Source organism: Penaeus chinensis, chromosome 3 (assembly GCF_019202785.1).
Source record: "Penaeus chinensis breed Huanghai No. 1 chromosome 3, ASM1920278v2, whole genome shotgun sequence".
Classification (NCBI taxonomy): Eukaryota; Metazoa; Arthropoda; class Malacostraca; order Decapoda; family Penaeidae; genus Penaeus; species Penaeus chinensis.
In genome coordinates this window covers 22,880,441-22,900,440 of record NC_061821.1, presented here as the reverse complement: position 1 = coordinate 22,900,440, position 20,000 = coordinate 22,880,441, and the positions used below count along the sequence as shown (strand labels likewise).

The following is a 20,000-nucleotide window of genomic DNA, read 5'->3' as shown; positions in this document are numbered from 1 at the left end:
CTGCGAACTCGACACAGGATCTTAAACGCTGAAATACATTCGCGGTGTGATTGTTGTTGTCGTTGTTGTTGTGTCTATGCGAAGAAGTAAATGAGAATAGTGGACTTGATTTCTGGATTCGATCTTTTTTGTGTTTTTTATGCAAATAAGTAAACAAAAATATCGGACTTGTTTTCGCAATATGATTTTTTCGATGCAAGTAATCAAAAATGGACTTTCATTTTGAAGAAAGATATGAAAATAAACATAGGTACAAACCGCTCCCTTTTTTCATCCCGAGCATAAAAAAAGTCAGGAAAAACAGATTGTGTTTCCAGTAACATTTGAGATCGGAGGTAAAAGGCAGGTCTTGATAACTGGGTTATACGAGTATATGGGTATAACTGGGTACGATTTACTCTCACGAATGAATGATGCGAGTTAAGGTATTATATTACTGATGGAAATAACACATATTCGCTCTCTCACTCACTCACTCACTCACTCACTCACTCACTCACTCACTCACTCACTCACACACACACACTCACACACACACACACACACACACACACACACACACACACACACTCACACTCACACTCACACTCACACTCACACTCACACTCACACTCACTCACTCACTCACTCACTCACTCACTCACGCACACACTCACACTCACACTCACACTCACACTCACTCACACTCACACACTCACTCACTAATTCACACACTGGTACTTCCCGCGACAAGGGTGTGGCCTAGGGTGTACAGAGATGTACATTTGGGCGGAAGTACCAGACCGTTAGTACCCTTGTCAGAGTTGTAGGGTGTGGGGGAGGTAGGTGGAGGGGGGGTCGTTACCATGGCAACGGTTTGGTATTCCTTAACGGTTACGAAGAAATGGGAGGGGAAGGGGAGGGTAAAGACGGGGTGGGGGGGATGGCGATAATACTTTTGAAAATTCTGCTTCGCAAATCTTTGCCAAAAGGGGAGAAAAAATATTGCAACAGAAAGGGGTGGGCATTGAATAGGGTTTTCGTAATACAGCTGCCGTGTGTGTGTGTGTGTGTGTGTGTGTGTGTGTGTGTGTGTGTGTTGGGGGGGAGGGGGAGGCAAGTCCCCTTTCTCTTGCCCAGTGCCCCCCCCCCCTGTTACCCCCCCCCTTCCTCCCATTACCCTACTCTCCGTGTTGCAGGAGGGAGATGTTGCAAGACTGCAGTAACCCGTTCTCCCATAAGCGTAAGATCTGTATCTCACTCCCAGTGCAAAGTTCTCGACGCAGAGTATGACGTTGGTTTGATCAGTTATTTTTCTCCTCTCTCTCTCTCTCTCTCTCTCTCTCTCTCTCTCTCTCTCTCTCTCTCTCTCTCTCTCTCTCTCTCTCTCTCTCTCTCTCTCTCTCTCTCTCTCTTTCTCTCTCTCTTTCTCTCTCTATCTCTCTCTCTATCTCTCTCTTTCTCTCCTTCTCTCTTTCTCTCTTCTACTACTACCACTACTCCTACTGTAAGAATATACGTTTGTTTGCGAAATTGCGCCGAAAAAGGCGTTTGTTTATGAAAAGAATATACTTGTTATTCCTGGAGTGACGTAAGAATAGACGTTTTATTCTCGGAATAACGGAATGACCCAATAATAGATATCCCATTTTCGGATTAAAGAGAGAAAAAAAAAACTACTTCTCAGAATCACGTCAAAGCAAACGTTTTAATCGCGAAATGACATATAAATAAACGTACGTCCGCGGGTTAATATTACGAGACAAAAAAAAAAAAGCGGGAAAGCGGATACTCAGAAGGGCGGGAGTTTTGACTCGCGTCTTTAGGAAAATTCTCGGAAACTATCACGCGATCTTCATTTGTTTCGAGAAGGAAAGGAATACTAAATTTGACAATGAGAGGCGTGATTGAAAAGGTGGAAATTAGATCAATAGAAAAGGATGGTGATGAAATAACCAATAGAAAAGCAGTGAGATGAGCGAAAGAAAATGGTGATAACGAAATAAGCAGTTAAAAAGGATGATGATGAAATAAGTAATAGAAAAAGATGATCATGCATTGAGCAATTGAAAAGGATGGTAATGAGATAAACAATTATAAAGGATGATAATGAGATAAACATTAAAAAAGAGCGATAATGAGATAAACGATTGAAAAGCATAACGACGCGATAAGCAATTGAAAAGGATGCAACTGAGATAAACAATGAAGAAAGCATAATAATGAGACAAACAATAAATAAAGGAATAGCAATTGAAAAGGATGATAGCGAGATGAGTAACTGAAAAGGAAGGTAATGAGATTGAAAAGACTGATAATTAGGTAAGCAGTAGAAAAGGATAAAACAATTAAAAAAACAGCAATAATAAAGGAAGAAATGTTAAGCAAAAGATGACGATATTAGAATGTCCATTATTACATCAACGAATTATATATGTGAAGTAATGTAATGGCATCTTTCATTTAGATAATATCAGTTTGCGTGATTCTAATTATATTATATGTCAGTTATCTAGTTGAGAATTCAATGTTATTCTATTAAGTTTAAATTAGTGCGCAATAGCTGGGTGTAGTACTCTTCAAATATAATAAGAAACTTCAATTTAGATTTGCAGCAGTAGGTATACAGCATGTTAAATCCAAAACTAGGAAGTCTTTAATGAAAAGGAATTTTGAGGCGAGGCCATTGGTTGTTAAAAATGCCCTACTTTCAAATTTCTGTCTGACTCTGACACTCTCTTTCTCTCTCCCTCTTTCCCTCCCTCCCTCCCTCCTTCCCTCCCTCCCTCCCTCTCTCCATCCCCCTCTCCCTCCCCCTCCCCCCGCTCTCTCTCTCTCTCTCTTTCTCTCCTTCTCTCCCTCTCTCCCCTCCCCTCTCCTCCCCTCCCCTCCCCTCTCCTTCCCTTCCCTTCCCTTCCCTTCCCTTCCCTCCCCTCTCCTTTCCTTCCCTCCCATCTCTTTCCCTCTCTCCCCACCCCCCTCTTTCTCTTCCTCTCCCCCTCGCTCTCTCCAACCTCTTTACGCAGTTATAACGAGTACGATTGCATAATAGCGGCATTTCAGTCTCATCAGCTGATCAAACACCGGAAGTCAAAAGGAGAACTGACGCTAAACAGAGTTAGGAAAATACTAGAGGAAAAGACAAGAAGAAGAGCGAGAGGGATGAAAGGGGAATATGGGAGAGATTAAAAGAAAGGAAAAAGAGAGAGAGAGAGAGGGATGGAAGCGAGAAAGACAATGCTGTAAGGGATGGGCAGAGGAGGGGAGGGGGGTGGGAGTAAGAACTCGAAACGAAAGAGAGAGAAAAAAAAACCTACTCGACGGGGAGAAAAGAAAAGAAAAGAAGAAAATTCGGCAGATAAATAAAACACTGATGATTAATTCCAAGTCAAGGGGGACCAGTTAAGGAAGACCCATTTGCAACCCGTAGATAGAGATGAAAATGACCCTGTAGGACGCGCCCCAAGGTCACACGGAGTTGAACAAATGACGTAACAGATGAGAGGAGTGCCAAGGGTGCCGGGTGGGGGGGGGGGGGGGCGTTGTGGGAGGAGGGTATTAGGGGTGTGGGGTGGGAGGGTGAGGAGTGCCCAAGGTATGGTGGGCGGAGGGAAGGATATGGGAGGAATGTAGGGGTGAGGAGTGCCTAGGGTAGGGGGGGAGAGGAACGGAGGTGTGGGGTGGGGGAGGGGGAGGAACGGGAGGTGTGGGGTTGGTTGGGGGAAGTATATGGGGGGAAGGGAGTATGTGGGATGGATGAGTGGGGGAGAAGGATATGGGAGGTGGGTTAGGGAGTGAGTGAGATGGGTGAAAGAGGAATGCTCAGGGAGGGAGAGAGTAAGGCGGGTGTAGGAATGGTGGATGAAGAGTGCCCAGTGTGGAGGAAGGATATAGGAGGTTTGAGGTTTCCGAAGGAGATGGGATGTGGGGATGGGTGGGGGAGAATGCAGGAGGAATGCCCACAGTGGGAGGGGGAAAGGACACGGGAGGAGTGGAGTGGGGGGTGGGGGGGCGTGTGGATGAGGAAAGGGAGGTCGTAGCGTGCAGAGAGTTAGGGGGGAGGGAAGTAAAGAAGAGTGCCGATATTTCACGCCGTTCCTTTAGAGAGAGTAGGTTACTAGTGTTAGCGACGATACCAAGGAAATCACATTGTTACCGGGGTATTGCGATGCAGCAGTAGTAGCATTACAAGCACCGAGTGATATCTAGTTTGGAGATACCAGTGCGATGACGTTGTCCCTGATGTGTGTGGTGGCAGCGGTTTTATGAAGACGGACGCCTGGCAAAGGGATCCCGAAAGTAAACATACATTTTACAGGCTATGGATTACTGTGAAAGCCATAATGCTGTAGATTGTACAGTTATAGATACCGCGATATAAATGCAAATCTTACGTTGTGTATAATGTTAATCAGAAGTTATACGCAGTGTTGATATATTGTTTGATGTACTGTGCGAATGCTGATATATGGTGTAGCTTTTATGTCTTATACTTTATACTAAGTCCTGGTTGGGGTCAGAGTCCGATTTGATCCTATCAAAACGAATCTCTTTGGGAATAATTTTATGTTCGTGTCCTCTTCATTTTTATGTGCTCTTTTACTTGTTTATCATTGTATGTAGTGTACAAAAGATATTAAAGCGGTGAATTTCGGCTCAGCAGAAACGAAGAAAATTTTTGAGCTGAAATTAGTTTAATTATATTTTATTATCTTGATACCGAAAATAGAACGAGTCTCAATCAAGTACATAGTAAACACCCACACAACAAAAACAGTTTGCTCATTTGCGATAAGCCCCAGTGCACTATTTAACAACAAATGACCGTTTATAGTGTTTTGCACCCACTATTGATCGAGAGACGAAATGTTTTATTGATGGTAAGAATAAATCCAGACACATACCCTCTCAAAAGCGGGTATGTGTGTAAGCGTGAGTGTACCAGAGAGAGAGGGGGGGGGGAGAGAGAGAGAGAGAGAGAGAGAGAGAGAGAGAGAGAGAGAGAGAGAGAGAGAGAGAGAGAGAGAGAGAGAGAGAGAGAGAGAGAGAGAGAGAGAGAGAGGAGAGAGAGAGAGAGGAGAGAAAGAGAAGTCGTGTGTGTATGCGTGTCTCCTGTGTCTGTTGATGTATGAAAGGCGAGGAGAGAACGGGGGGATGTTAGGCTAACGAGGGTCAGTTAATATGCCAGACGCAACCCGCCGAGTCAGTAAAGGCGTCAGAGTTGTCCCCTGAGTCAGTCAAATGAGTCACTGGTACCGAGATATTCCCCACCCCCTCTTTTTTATGGGGTGGGCTGAGATATCGGAGACGTGTGATCCTGAAAGCAAATATTTTCAGCTCATACGTGTAAGATGATGATATGTTGATAGATGAAGAGGAGATGATAGGTGTGAAGAGGATAGGTCAAGAGTTAAAAAAAAAAAAAGGGGGGGGGGGGCCTAAATTAAAAAAAAAAAAAAAATAGAACACGAAGCGATTAAATACTTTGTGTCCGAAGAAAGTCTTTTTTTTAAGATCATACAGTGATTAGACATTTTTGTGTACGAAGAAAGTCTACATTTTTTGTTTGTTTGATAAGAACACAGAAATTAGGAGGGGGGGGGGGAAGGAGGAGGAGGGGAGGGATTAGGAGAGAGAGGAGGGGGTTAGGAAGTGGAGAGGGAGAATGTGGTAGAGGAGGTGGTGGTTAGAAGGGAGAGGAGGAGGAGGAGAAGAAGAAGAAAGCGGAGGAAGAGGAGGAGGAGGGGGAGGGATCAGTAACCTACACCAGCGTCAAGTGGACAACACAGCCAGTCTCTGAAAAGCCTCTGACTTACGCAATCTTGCAAGTTGCTGTGTGGTGATTGACAATAGCATGATTATACCATTCGACTGACAGTCGGTCTTTCCAGGGGGGGGGGGGGGGAGAAGAGGGAGAGGGAGAGAAATAGGGGAGATAGAGAGAAGAAAAGAGAGCAATATAGGGAGAGATAACAAGAGACTGACAGACGGACGGACTGTTTGCAAATGAGGTCTCGGGGAAAAAAAAGTGAGATGAAGAGATAATGGGAGTTAGAGGGATGAAGGCGAGAGAGAGAGAGAGAGAGAGAGAGAGAGAGAGAGAGAGAGAGAGAGAGAGAGAGAGAGAGAGAGAGAAACAGATAGAGACAGAGAGAGAGAGAAACAGATAGAGACAGAGAGAGAGAGAAACAGATAGAGACAGAGAGAGAGAGAAACAGATAGAGACAGAGAGAGAGAGAAACAGATAGAGACGCAGAGAGGGAAAAGAATAAGAGAGAAAGAGAGACAGAGAAAGAAAGAGAGACCGAGACAGACTCAGCCTCCTGTTGCCTCCATGCCTGTTGCTCCGGAGATGAGTCGCTCTCTCGTCGCTGCCTGAGTTTAACTGTTAATGATATCGGGGATGTTGCGATGGTGCAATCCTGGGGGGGGGGGAGCTTTGATGAAGTGCAACGTGGGTGCAATTGCGGGCGTCGTGTGCACGGCAGTCGGTTCGGCGGCGCTTATGATCGCGTTTAGTTGTTGTGGTTGACTTGAGACAGTTGGAAGGAGAGTGGCGGAAGGGAGGGAAAGGGAGAGAAGGAGACGGAAAAGAGAGGGAGGAGAAGAAGACGAGGAGAAGGGATAAACAGAAGAAGAAGACGAGAGAAAGGAAGAAGAAAAAGAAGAGAGAAGGGGAGAAGTAAAAGAAGAGAGAAAGGGAGAAGAAGAGGGAGAGAGGAGGAAATAGAAGAGGAGAGGAAGAGGGAAAGCAGAAAAAAAAGAGATTTAGGAAGGAAGAAGAGGAAGAGAGAGGGGGCGGGAAGGGAGGGTGAAGAAGAAGAGAAGGAAAGGGAGAGAGGAATCAGAAAAGAGAGAGTTGGACAGGGAAGGACGAGGGAGAGAAAGATGGATAGGTAAAGAGGAAAGGAGGGAGATAGAAAGAAACTCAATATGTGAATGTGTTTGAGAGAGACAAACAGACAGATAGAAGGAGGTAAACGAGAAAAGGGAACCAGTTAAGGAAGGGGACGTAGGGGAGGTTGAGAATAGAGCAAAGGATATTACAGAGATAAGTAGAAGGTAAATATGAGAATCGTTTGACAGAGGATGACCAAGAGAAATAAAGTCAAGGTTAGGAAGAAAATATAATAGAAAAGTAACAAACGAGTACACAAAAAAAGACAAAAAAAAAGACACTAGAACTTTGAAATGTGTTATTGTGAGGGTGTACATGAAATGCACGTGTGTCTGTATACGCTTGCATATTTATGTATATTTACAATTCCCGTATCGGACCCGAATCCGTTTTGATTCGTCTGTAAAATATGTGCACTGGTAGATTTTTCTGGTTTAAAGTGTAGGTACACCTTTATTAATGTAAAAGTGTATGTCTGCGTGCGTGCGTGTGTGCCAGGTTATTTACGTTCGTGCATGCATATAGGTGTATTTGTGATACTGCACTACAAACTTGCATATATATATATATATATATATATATATATATATATATATATATATATATATATTGCAGAGTATGTCCGTGTGTTAACGTGGCGTTGAAGAATGCCGAGGAGCGGAGCGAGATGCGGGCCTGCAACCTGTGACAATGCAGATGGGGGCGCCCTTGTGGTAGCGGGCTGGTGCTATTATGCTTGTGATGAACACGGTAGCTTATGGTGCAACACACTCCCGGCTGCCCCGCCTTCTTTGCCTGCGCGTGGAGCTCTTCAGTCCAAACCTGCCCGGCCAGTGTGAACACGGCTTGCACCTGTAGTGTGTAGTGTGCAGGTCACGCTGGGCTGCGCGTGTGAGTTTAAAGTGTTTGGACGCCTAGGAGGGCCTTCTGCGTGCGTGCGTGCGTTCGCTTGCTTGTGAGCGAGTGACTCGCCGGTGAAACGCGCGTGTGACTCACTGGTTCACTGTCTATCTGTCTATCTATCTATCTATCTATCTATCTATCTATCTATTTATTTCTCTGTCTATCTATGTCATTCTCTCCCACTTTCTCTGTCTTTCTCTCTTTTTCTCTCGCCCTCTCTCTCCCTTTTTCTCACTCTTACACTTACTTTCCCTTTTATTCTTTAAAAACAGCCTATAGCTATTTTTACTATTTTTATTTACTTTTTTTTTGTTATTTTAATTTTGTTCTAGCTCTTGCTGTTGCGATGCTTCTATCCGTCGACCTTCATTAGCGAGCGTTTTTCATTAAGTCGATTATAACTCTCGTCGCTGATAATTGTCGAGACTAAACTGTCTCTTTGTTTTCATTCATCGCGAGGCGTTTGTATCGTTTGTGTCAAGTTGTTTTTTTCTGTGTGTGTGTGTGTGTTTGAGCTTGTCGGTAAATACATTGTGGATAAGAAAGTTTATTCAGTATATATCCTTTTGTGTGAATAATGTTGGGTAAGTTAGAGCGGAGTAAGAGGGGACCGCGCGTGATTTGTGCTCAACGAATACTTCACTCTAGGATAAAGGATGGTGAATGAAGGAATCCACTTGTCAAGATAAATGACGGTGTTTACAGTATTCATCAGATGGAAGGTTCTGCAGCAAGGTCTATGTCTTGTCGTGTGTATCAAAGGCAACTTTATTCGGCAAAAAGAAAAGTACAGGCGAAGAATGGAAGACGGGGGGGGGGGGGGGGGGGATATAACCTAGACATGACGTACTCTTATTGTGACCAAGGAAGAAAAAATGCAGGTGAAAAAGAAATTACAAGTGCATTGATTGTGGATATTGTTTTTGGTAAATGCAAGCGAACTCTTTTGGGAAAGATATTATGGAAAGGAGTGAAGGCAAGGGCAAGGGGTCGTTGCGAGAAAAAAAACATGGTAAAGCAGTGCTTATTACTTTATACATCCTTTTACGGGGAGAATCGGCAAGTCACGATTATACTTGTGCGTTTTCTATATTAGACCTGGAGTGTAAGACCCAGGATAGAAAGGCAAAACTGGTAATGCATAGGTTGTATAGAGTCTAGTAGGTATGTAGGCCTATATCTGTAGGTTTCCAGATCACACAAATTCAATAACGTTATTTTAGTATGTACATATTGATGAATGGGTAATATACAGAACCAGTTATATACTATTATATACATCCAGTCACAGATTTAGACCTGTATTTATTAATCTTCAAGACAGTTTTCTGTGCAACTGATTTGGAATATTTTAATCTGCTCATATTATGGAAAAATATTACTCTTTTTTAAATCAGTAGGTATTCATTTAATCCATTGTATGAGAAAAGATGAAATGCGCTTTATCGGTATTTCTTTTAGATGTATTGTTCAATAAAGAAAAAAAATAGATAAGGTCTAGGTGTCCTGGGTATTAGCAGATTAGTAGAATTATATATTTAGACTTAAGGCTAGATATAGATAAAGTTAGTGTTCCTGCAAACCTGAATATACATATAGACCAATATGCGTGTTGTGTATATATGTTGTGGATATAGTAGTATAGATACAAGAACATAGGTTTCAGACCGTCTCTATATATATGAATATTGATGGCAAGATAGGTGCAAGTAATCCAGCAAACACACAGACAAATATAGAAATATCTGCACAAATAGAGATGGGAGAGAAAGTTGAGGAACGCAGTTTTGGCTACTCGAACCACGTTTGTGACCACGGGGAAAGAAATGCATAATTGATAAGCGATTGCAAAGCATGGGTATGGCGTTGCAGTGGTTGCAGTGGTAGGGGGGAACCGCCTATCTGATGGGGTCTTTGCGCGAATTGATAAGATGTCAATCATTTTTAATAGTTCTAGTTTCGGCAGTTGCAATCGGCATATATCATGTGCAGCATGAATCATTATATGTGTTTTTTTTTTTTTCTAACAGTTTGCAGAGACAGTGAGATAAAGATAATGTGAATTGTGTGTCGGAAAAGAACACTAGTGATAAGACATATTCACTCGGTCGAAAATCCACACATAAGAAACAACGGCAGAAATAACCTGGAATGCAACTAAATATGATAACAGAGACTTAAGTGCTGTGTCAAAAAAACGGTGAAGAGCAAAAGCACAGGACACCAGCAAGCAGCCTCCACCAGGAAGAGCTACTGTGTCCAGTCATGCGGCTGTGCCTGGGATACCATTGCCTCCATTGCTCGCCAGTCCCCAACGCAGCGAACACACACTGCGTACCCCTACAGTAACTAACCCTTCCTCCCCCTCCCTTATACACCCCACCCCCTTCCTCCCTCGTCCTGGTGTTCGTGTGGTGGAAGAAGGATTCTCGTCCACTCATTACTAATCCACGTGCGGAAGTGTCCTGCGGAAGGGCCTGTGTAAACTGGGTCTCCGGATCCGTGTTTGAGCAGAGAGCTTTGGTTTCGAGGGCCATTTCGAGGAGCGTGGGAACACCCTTTACCGTACCCTCTTCCTCTCCCTCTCTCTCTTTCTCTTTTTTCTCTTTTTCCACACCTTTTCCTTGTTTTCTCTTATCTTCTACTCTATCCCACAGCAGCTGTGACTAAGAGGCTATTGTGTACCCTATATATATAATCTTTCTTTCATTTCTGCGAAGATAGGCTCGCTCTCGCTGGCTCTCTCTGTCTATTTATCCATTTCTAATTCTCATTAATTCCCTGTCCTTCCCCCTTTCTCTCTTGCACTTGACAGCACCTCCCTTGACACCATCGCTGAAACCCAACCCCTTTCTCTCTTTCTCACTCACTCTGTTCCTTAACCTCGCGTGTCCTTCTTTGTTCTCTTCACTCTTACCATCGTCTACAGTGCCTGTTATTTTCACTGCTTCTCTCTCCATCTTTTGCTTCCTCTCTCTCATTTTCCTCTCCTTTCCCTCTTCACCCACTCCTTTATCGGGTGTATCTCACGTCTCTAGGCAAGTGGCCGACTGTCGACGCCTCAAGAATCGTCTCTCTGTAAATAATCAGACTCACCATCACTCACCATGAGTAAGTCTTTTATTTATATTTTTTCTATCACAAAAGAAAAAAAACAGACCTATCTCAGTCTGTCACATCAATTTCGCATTCAGCCGCCGGCGAGTAAGTAAGTAAGGCATGAGTAAACAAATGATTTTTCCTTCTCTTTCATGCCATTAAAAGAGTAAACAACCCAAGAATGAGCAAGCCCGTAGCCTTAAGTATAGTTCCTGTGGCAGAGGACGGAGGTACGTCACTCTGCTCCTCCTTCCTCTGTCACCCTACATCTGCAGTGTTGCATAGATGGAGCTGTAACAGATGATGTGGAAGCTTGCAACAGTCATGGTAGCTCGTCGGGTCGCTATGATCTACTAACAACTGCAGATGCAATGTTGCTTGGGGTTGCATGGCCTTATCTATTGATAGTATATTTATATATTTGCTGCGTTGCTTTTGTATCATCATTATTATTATTAGTAGTAGTAGTAGTATCATTATTATCATGATCATCATCATCGTGATTATTATTATCATTGTTATTATTATTGATGATAGTGTTATCGTTGTTATTTTTATTATTTTCATTATTATTAGTCATTATTATTCTCATCATTATTAGGATGCATTATCCATTCCAAATGGTTGATTCGCGGAGCACTTAAGATAACCAAGGAAAACAGACTCACGGTGTTAGCCTAATGGACAAGAGATTATGCTGGTGATACCGTCATACGCAATGATCATCCAGAAAACCTACAGCATATTATATCAAAGATATGTAGAATAGTCCTATGTGAGGACTTTGGTAGACATCCACGCATTCAGAACCAGAGTGACGATTTTCAAAAATAAGAAATAAACAAATTTTATATAAGAAGTAACGAAAGAAATGCACAAGAAAGTTAGATGACACAGGAGAAATAGGACACCTAAAAAATAAATTCTAGAGTCGTAAGGAACACAAAAAATTACTTAAATAGGTTTATCAAATATAGTTCGGAGTTATAGAACTTTGTTGGTATATACGAGCCTGGTTAGATAAAACTCTTGTGGAATTTTTGAAAAGAATAGAAGTTATAACAAGATGGATACTTGGGATTAATCATAGAAAACCCGATTTGCCGTTCATATATTGAAAGGCATTGATGATTTTCATAATATTGTCCTGAAAGGCTTGGGTAAAGGATATTAAAGCTGAGTAGGTAGAGGTCTGAGTTGATAATATTGAGAGATGGACACAAACTGGAAATAATTGAGACGTTAAAAGTTCATGCAGAAGAAACCGAGCTTAGCGAGTAAAATGTGCCAGCGTTCGGATTTTTTATTATCAGTATCATTATCTTCATCATCGCCTATATTACCATCATCTTCAGTTATCATTTTTAGTATTTTTATCATGACTTTAGTTATTCTATCACTATCATTTCTGCTACTGTTGCATTAACTACTGTTACCCATTATTATGAATGATTATACTGCACGTCCGGCTTAAAGTCTGTAGTTTGTAAGGAAGTGGTACTTTGCATGTGAAAAGCACTCGCCGTCTTAAGGTTATTTTCGTTAAACGCGTCTGAAAAAAAAGAAAAAGAAGAAAAAACATGAACAGGGTAAGGGCGAGAAGGAGAAGAATAAGTAGTATAAGAATATGCTGGCCTATGTAGAAAAAAAAAGGAATGAGGATGTATCTTCACAATAGAAGAGATGTTTTTAACCGGTTTCGATTATATCTTCGTCAGAAATACAGATATAATCAAATCTGGTTAAATACATCTCTTGTATTGTGAAGATATTCATTTTCATTCATGCTTTTCTTTATTTCTCAATATGAATACGGTTCATGCTGGCCTAGTTAAGGTAAAAGAGTAGAAATCAGCACTAAGAGGAAGGATAGAGATGAAGAAAATTGGAGAGAAGGGAAGAATCGGCAAAAGGAAGGATAGAAATAAAGGCCATTAGAGAAAAAAAGGACCAGGAAAGAAATTAAAGAAATAGAAGAAGGACGAAGGAGGAAGAAGGATAAAAGTAAAGAAAATTGGAAAGAGATGAAAAGTAATCAGTGGAAAATTTAGATTTTTTTTTTTAATGAGGAAGAAGAAAGACGAATGAGGAAAAGAAAGACGAAGACAAAGAAGGAGAAGGAAGAGGAGGAGGAGGAGGAGGACGTATGAAACAGGGTAAACGACCCTCTCAGAGAACAACTGCGGCATCCCTTCTCAGCAGCATGAGTGATCCCCGTTGTGTGGTGGCCTGAGCTCTCTCTGTGCCAGTGTAAAAAAATAGTGTGAAGTTTGCGTGTTGTGGAATTCTTGTTTTTTATGCATTTCCTTCGGTTGGGTTTGTTAATGTTGGCTGCATTGTTACCATCGCCTTCGTATTTTCATAATTAATATCGTTATCATCATAATTAACATCGTCATCGTCATTATCATAATTAACATCGTCATCGTCATTATCATAATTACCATCGTCATCGCCATCACCAGCGTCAACATTGTTACTTTTGTTTATATCATTGTCGTTCTGGTTTATGGAATTTGTAGATGTTTCGAGATTATCATTACTATACTTTTTGTCATTATGCTATTAGGAATTTGCATGCCTTGACAATATGTATCTAACAGACAAAAATTGATAATCGACGAAAATATGAGGAAAAAAAACGAAAAAAATTAAGCGCATGTCAGGGGAATGAATCATGGATATTGAACGGATTATCTCGCTAAGAATATAAGTAAAATAAATATATTTTTTGAGATCATATAACAGTCCTGGGGAGAAAATACTTAAGGAAACTGAATACTGTTTATGGGCTCTTGATTTTATATTTATATTTTATTTATTTATTGATTTATTTATTTATTCGAGGGGGAGAGGTTGAAAAGTTTTCGTTATTGTTCAGAGAAAAGGGATCCATGTATTGTTAGGCAAGATACGAAAACTTAAGATGTGCACTTTTTTGTATTCTGTTTTGTACGTTTTGATTTTACAGCTTACGTCATAGCCCATTAATATGCGAAACTGTGAAAAATGCTTACAAATAGAGTAGATATAAATACGAATATTTTAAAAATTTCGGGGTAATTTAACGAAGTCTGTCCTACGAATCACCACATTCTCTCTATATGGATTCCTGTTTCATTCAAAATTCGTTTTCTTTTTCAAATAGGCCTATTTCGGGTCAGACTTCGGTATATATGTATATTAGTCACCTAATCAAATGGTATACATAGTGATGGTTCTTATGCTTATATGGTCTCTTATGTAATAACCATGACTTAAAGAAAATATTTGTTGTTGTGGTTATTATTTTTATTATTATTATTGTAATTGTTGTTATTATTATTATTATTATCATTATTATTTTGATAATTATTTTTATCACATCATCATCATCAGTCATCAGTCATTATAACTTCTACTGGTTTTCGTGATGCAATAGCCTCGGGTTAGTACTGTGGTAACGTGTCGGCCTCTCATCCGAGGGGTCAGCCGTTCGCGCCCCGCCCAGGCGCAAGAAGTTGCAATTGTCGCCTGGAGGTTACTGCTGTGGCTGGGCACCACGGCGGGTAAGGACTAAGCTCAGCCGAGTCAGCACCAGCTGACACACGTTAGCGAGTCGGCATTAGTCGACACAGGCCGGGCTCCCCTCATGGGCATAGCCCGGGCGAGGCTCAGCTTCGCATATCGGACTTATCCTTATGGTGATGCAATGCTCAGTTAAGTTTGACTTATGTATCATCCCTTGCCCTTTTAGATACTCTTGAATAGAGTGTGCCTAGTTTCCCCCCATTACATCATCATCACCATTACCATTATCATTAAGACATGCTATTGTTGTTGTTATTATTATTAATAATAATAATAATGATAATAATATTATTATTATTATTATTATTATTATTATTATTATTATTATTATTAATATTAATATTATCATTATTATTATTATTTAAAAAGATTAGATTTTCTGATATTACGATACTATGATTTCTAACGCAAGGCATGGCATGAGCGTTACTAGGCAGGTCTGTAGGGAACACGCTGTAAAGGACGAGGGGCTATTTATTTTCGCTGTGTGTATTTTCGCTATATTTATTTTCGCGTCGGCAGGTGTGGTGACCTAGTCTAACCTTGCCTCGTCACGCACTCAAAAGGGAAAGTGTGGGTCCACCTGGTTTAGTTTCAGAGGGTATGTCGTTTGTCTTTATTATTATTATTATTATTATTATTATTATTATCATTATCATTATTATTTTCGTTGTTTTCTGTTTTTTCTGATTTTTTTCTGTATTGGTGGTTTTCTTTTATAATTTTATTTCTGTTTTCTCTCTCTCTCTCCCCCCCCCTCTCTCTCTCCCTCTCTCTCTCTCTCTCTCTCCTCTCTCTCTCCTCTCTCTCTCTCTCTCTCTCTCTCTCTCTCTCTCTCTCTCTCTCTCTCTCTCTCCCCCCTCTCTCTCTCCCCCCCTCTCTCTCTCCCCCCCTCTCTCTCTCCCCCCCCTCTCTCTCTCCCCCCCTCTCTCTCTCTCTCTCTCTCTCTCTCTCTCTCTCTCTCTCTCTCTCTCTCTCTCTCTCTCTCTCTCTCTCTCTCTCTCTCTCTCTCTCTTTTCATGTTGCGTTCCCTCCCTATCCCACACTCTCATCTCTCTGTTATCGGTCTGACTCTTGTTTTTCCTTCTCCTCCGTCGCTCTCCTCTCGTACCTTCCCTCTTGTCCGGAGGGAAAGTAGGACAAGGGCAAGGGGCGGAGCATAGGGAAGAGGAGGGGGGAAATAGGGAGGAGGAAAAGAGAGAGAAGGGAAGAGGGGGGAGGAGGAAAAGAGAGAGAAGGGAAGAGGGAGGAGGAGGAAAAGGGAGAGAAGGGAAGAGGCGGGAGGGAGGAAGAGAGGGGGAAGGAGAGACGGAGAGAGGGAGAAAGAGAGGGGGAAGAGGGAGAAAGAGAGGGGGAAGAGGGAAAGAAAGAGGAGGAGAGAGTGAAGGAGGGAAGAGAGAGGAAGGGAGGGAGGGAGAGAGAGAGAGGAGGAGGAGGAGGAGGAGGAGGAGGAGGAGGAGGAGGAGGAGGAGGAGGAGAGGTAGACAGAAAAAAGAGGGATATGGGAGGAGGGAGGGAGAAGAAAAGAAGAGGAAAAATAAATGGGGTATGGAAGGGAGAGGAGAAAATTAAGTAGAGAGACCGGAAAGAGAGAGAAGAAAGAGGAGTAGGGAAGAAAAAGGAGAGAAGGAAGAATGACAGGAAATCGAAGGAAGGTAGAGAGTGGAGGGGGGGTGAGTGAAAGGTAAACAAAGAAAAAGAAAGAAACGGACAGAGAGGAAAATAGAAAGGGGAAGAGGAGGAGGAGCAGCGGATAAGGGAGGGGGGAGTAAATGGTTGCCCCGGAGGGGAGTATGTTAGCACAAAGGGGGAGGCGTAGGCGGGGAAAATGAGGGAGGGGGGGATCTCACGTCAGGAAAGCTACTCGCACTTTTACTTTTTCCCCCGTGGAGCAAAAGCAGGTCGAAACAGATTATTACAGGTGAATCAATATATTGATAGACGTTTATACGACTTTAAGAACAAATATTACATGGGGATTTTTTTTCCTAAGTAGTAGAAGGAATCCTCAAAATATTTGCCGTCTAAATTTCAAAGATTTTTTTTTTCCTTCTTCTTTTCTTTTCTTGGGAGGGGGGAGCGTTGTACACAAAGACATGCCGGTCTTCCTTGTAAAAGCCATGCCCCTTCAACTAATGCCAGAAAATAGGAATACCACACCGCCATATACCATTTATTACCAGCTCCGTGACTGCTACCCGCATCTATGTCCCACGTTACTCCCGTGACAGTAACCAACGGTCTAAATAACGGCTCGGTTTGTCCTACACATTCCCATGTTACACACAACGCGAGTTTTCTGACTTTTATTTATTTATTCTTTATTCAGATTTTGTTTGTTGTCTCGTGGGGAATAAAACGATATGTATGTAAATTGTTCATTAGCGAATTTCGAGTTGTTGGCAAAAGGAAGTTGCCGCAGATTTCATGCACTTAATATTTATCATGTTTATAATGTTTAAATGATGTGGTAATGCTTTGCGACCAGTTAGAATCATTATAAATGATAATCACGCTTGGTCCCGCATAAAATGAATGAATGTGAGTATCAAAAAAATAACATTCTCTCTCTCTCTCTCTCTCTCTCTCTCTCTCTCTCTCTCTCTCTCTCTCTCTTTTCTCTCTTTCCTCTCTCTCTTCTCTCTCTTTTCTCTTTCTTTCTAGCTTTAGCTATCACCATCTGGCTCCTCCCTGTTGAAGAATAGAAATACACATAAAATAATAATCTTAATGGACTAGAAACTCCGTTTGGCCGTGAGAGAAAGCACGCTAGACGTATTCACTTTCCCCCAAGCAAATAGATGCTTGTGTTTGTCCCTGAATACCTCTAAGCTAAGGATTTCCCCCTCTTACGTATGGAGTGGGGGGGGGGGGGCACGTACAGAGGGAGAGGGGAGGAGGATGTTTCTTATAACGGGGTTTGTTTCCACACCTATCGGCTCTTGGTACAAACGATGTCTTTTCGGATTTATTAAGTCTCTTTTTCGGTATTATTTTATTAAACAGGTATTCTTTTCAAGTGATATTGCATTAGGGTTAGGTGTGAAATGAACACCCATTTCGTTAAATAAATAAAAAAAAATATATATACATATATAAAGGCAGGAGCTTTGATGTAATACGGTGAATATCACGTGGTTACAAGGCAGGGAAAGGAGGTTGTGGAACGTGTGTGCGAGAGGTTTAGCATCAGTGTGGGAAAATGTGTTAAAATCATGACCCATGCTAATCCAGTGGTATGAAATGTGCATGGGAAACGAGCGGTAGTGTGAAAGCAAGCGAGAAAATGTATTGTCTTTTTTTTTTTTTTTTTTTTTTTTTTGTTATCACTTGTATATTGTAACTTTCACACGAGTCATTATATTTTTCGTGTGTGTATTGAGTGTGCGTTGATTACTATTATTATCTTTCTGCGAAGAATAGTGAGAAGTCTGGTAGATCGTATGAGAATATCATTATTTTTCATATCTCCCGTGATCATTACCAAAATTTTATTTTAATCATTACATTCCATGTATTTGCGCTCAGACAACTTGCCGAATCAGCTGTATGGTGACTGTAGCCCCGGCCATTAGTGCGCCAAGTGACCACCATTGAGTAAAAGCTAGAAATATTAGCGCATAGACTGGTGAATGGGGGAAGGGGGAAGGGGAGGGCGTCGTCCCACAAGCAAGGAGGAAGAGGGAGAGGGGAAGAGGAAGAGAGAGGAAGAGGAAAGATAGTGCTCTAGGAAGTGAAATGGGGAATTATGAAAGGCGAAATATCTGCACGTTTAAGAAGAGGGAAGGGATAGAGAAAGAGGAGGGGAAGCAAAGTGAGAGAAAGAGAAGTTTGAGTGTGCGTTTGCGAGAGAGAGGGAGAGAGAGAGAAAGAGAGAGAGAGAGAGGGTGAGGGTGAGAAAGAGAGAGAGGGTGAGGGTGAGAAAGAGAGAGAGGGTGAGGGTGAGAAAGAGAGAGAGGGTGAGGGTGAGAAAGAGAGAGAGGGTGAGGGTGAGAAAGAGAGAGAGGGTGAGGGTGAGAAAGAGAGAGAGAGGGGGGTGAGAAAGAGAGAGAGAGGGGGTGAGAAAAAGAGAGAGAGGGGGTGAGAAAAAGAGAGAGAGGGGGTGAGAAAAAGAGAGAGAGGGGGTGAGAAAAAGAGAAAGAGGGGGTGAGAAAGAGAGAGAGAGGGGGTGAGAAAGAGAGAGAGAGGGGATAGAGAGTGAGAGAGAGAGAGAGGGATAGAGAGAGAGAGAGAGAGAGAGAGAGAGAGAGAGAGAGAGAGAGAGAGAGAGAGAGAGAGAGAGAGAGAGAGAGAGAGAGAGAGCGTGTGGCGAGGAAATAGCCGGGAGGAGGGCACAGGACAGGCATCGGGGAAAGCAGTTACGTAATATTAGGTAAGTAGGTCACAGGCTGGCAGGGGTCAGGGGGGGTCAGGAGGGAGGACGAAGGAGGGGCGGGATAGGAGGGGGGGAAAGCGAGAGGGAAAGAAGGGCCAGAGCGCCAGTGTGAATGGTTAGTGCGGGCTCGTAGGATGTGCTGACGGAGGGGCCGCGGCCGGGCGCTGCCGGGGCGCGAGGGAGGTTGGTGTTACTCTGATCAAGTTGCCATCGATTAACATTATTCCTATTGTTTTTATTTTTATACACGTGTGTATGTATAGATATATACACTCACATATATATACACATAAATATACATACATACATGCATACGTGCATATTTATATACACACACACATACATACATATATACACACACACACGCGCACGCGCCCACATATATAATACATATAATGTATATATTCCAGAAATGTATGTGTGTGTGTTTATACATATATTGTATAATATATGTCATATATATATAATATATATATATATGTGTATATATATGTATGTATGTATATGTATGTATATTATATATATATAAATATATATATATACACACTATCTATACATGTATATGTGAAGGTATGTAAGTGTGGGTTTACCTATGCATATATATATACATAAGATACTATACATACACAAACACATACAGATACACAAACACACACATCTATATAATTTATATTACATATACAATATATATATATATATATATATATATATATATATATATATATATATATATATATTGTATATATATTTTTTAATATTATTATTATTATTATTATGATTGTTATATATATATATATATATATATAACAAAGACAGTCAGTTGGATACACTTATACATAATTATACGATAGATGCAAACCACACACAGTTGACATGCTAGCGCGCTGACCGTATCGATCCCTTCGAAGGTGTAACTATGTACTTACGGCTTAAATACCTGTAATGAGGCCGTACGTCCAGTTGTTCGATAAATGGTCGATATTGATTTTGCGGTGTTGGTAAGGATGGATGGAACACGGAGAGGAGAGGGAGAAAGGGGGTATTGATGTGTAGGGTGTGGGGAGGGAATGAAAATACAGGGATTGCGAGATAAAAGAGAGGGGGAGGGCGATAACGAAGGAATGTTCTCGAGTCGTTTGTGATGTTGAGATATTTTTGGGAGTGTGATGCACAATT

General features: G+C 41.7%; 1 protein-coding gene across 3 annotated transcripts in view; it reads left to right on the top strand.

The window, feature by feature from the left end:
- The window catches only part of LOC125039964 (cell surface glycoprotein 1-like), a 70,043-nt gene that overhangs the window by 38,265 nt on the left and 11,778 nt on the right, over window positions 1-20,000 (top strand). Inside the window, exon 2 of one of the 3 annotated variants that reach the window (XM_047634384.1) lies at window positions 9,811-10,891. The exons of the other annotated variants lie outside the window; for them this stretch is intronic. Coding sequence (XP_047490340.1) covers window positions 10,888-10,891 — 4 coding nt within the window. The 5' untranslated portion in view covers window positions 9,811-10,887. The remainder of the gene's footprint in view (window positions 1-9,810; window positions 10,892-20,000) is intronic. 3 annotated transcript variants of the gene reach the window in all.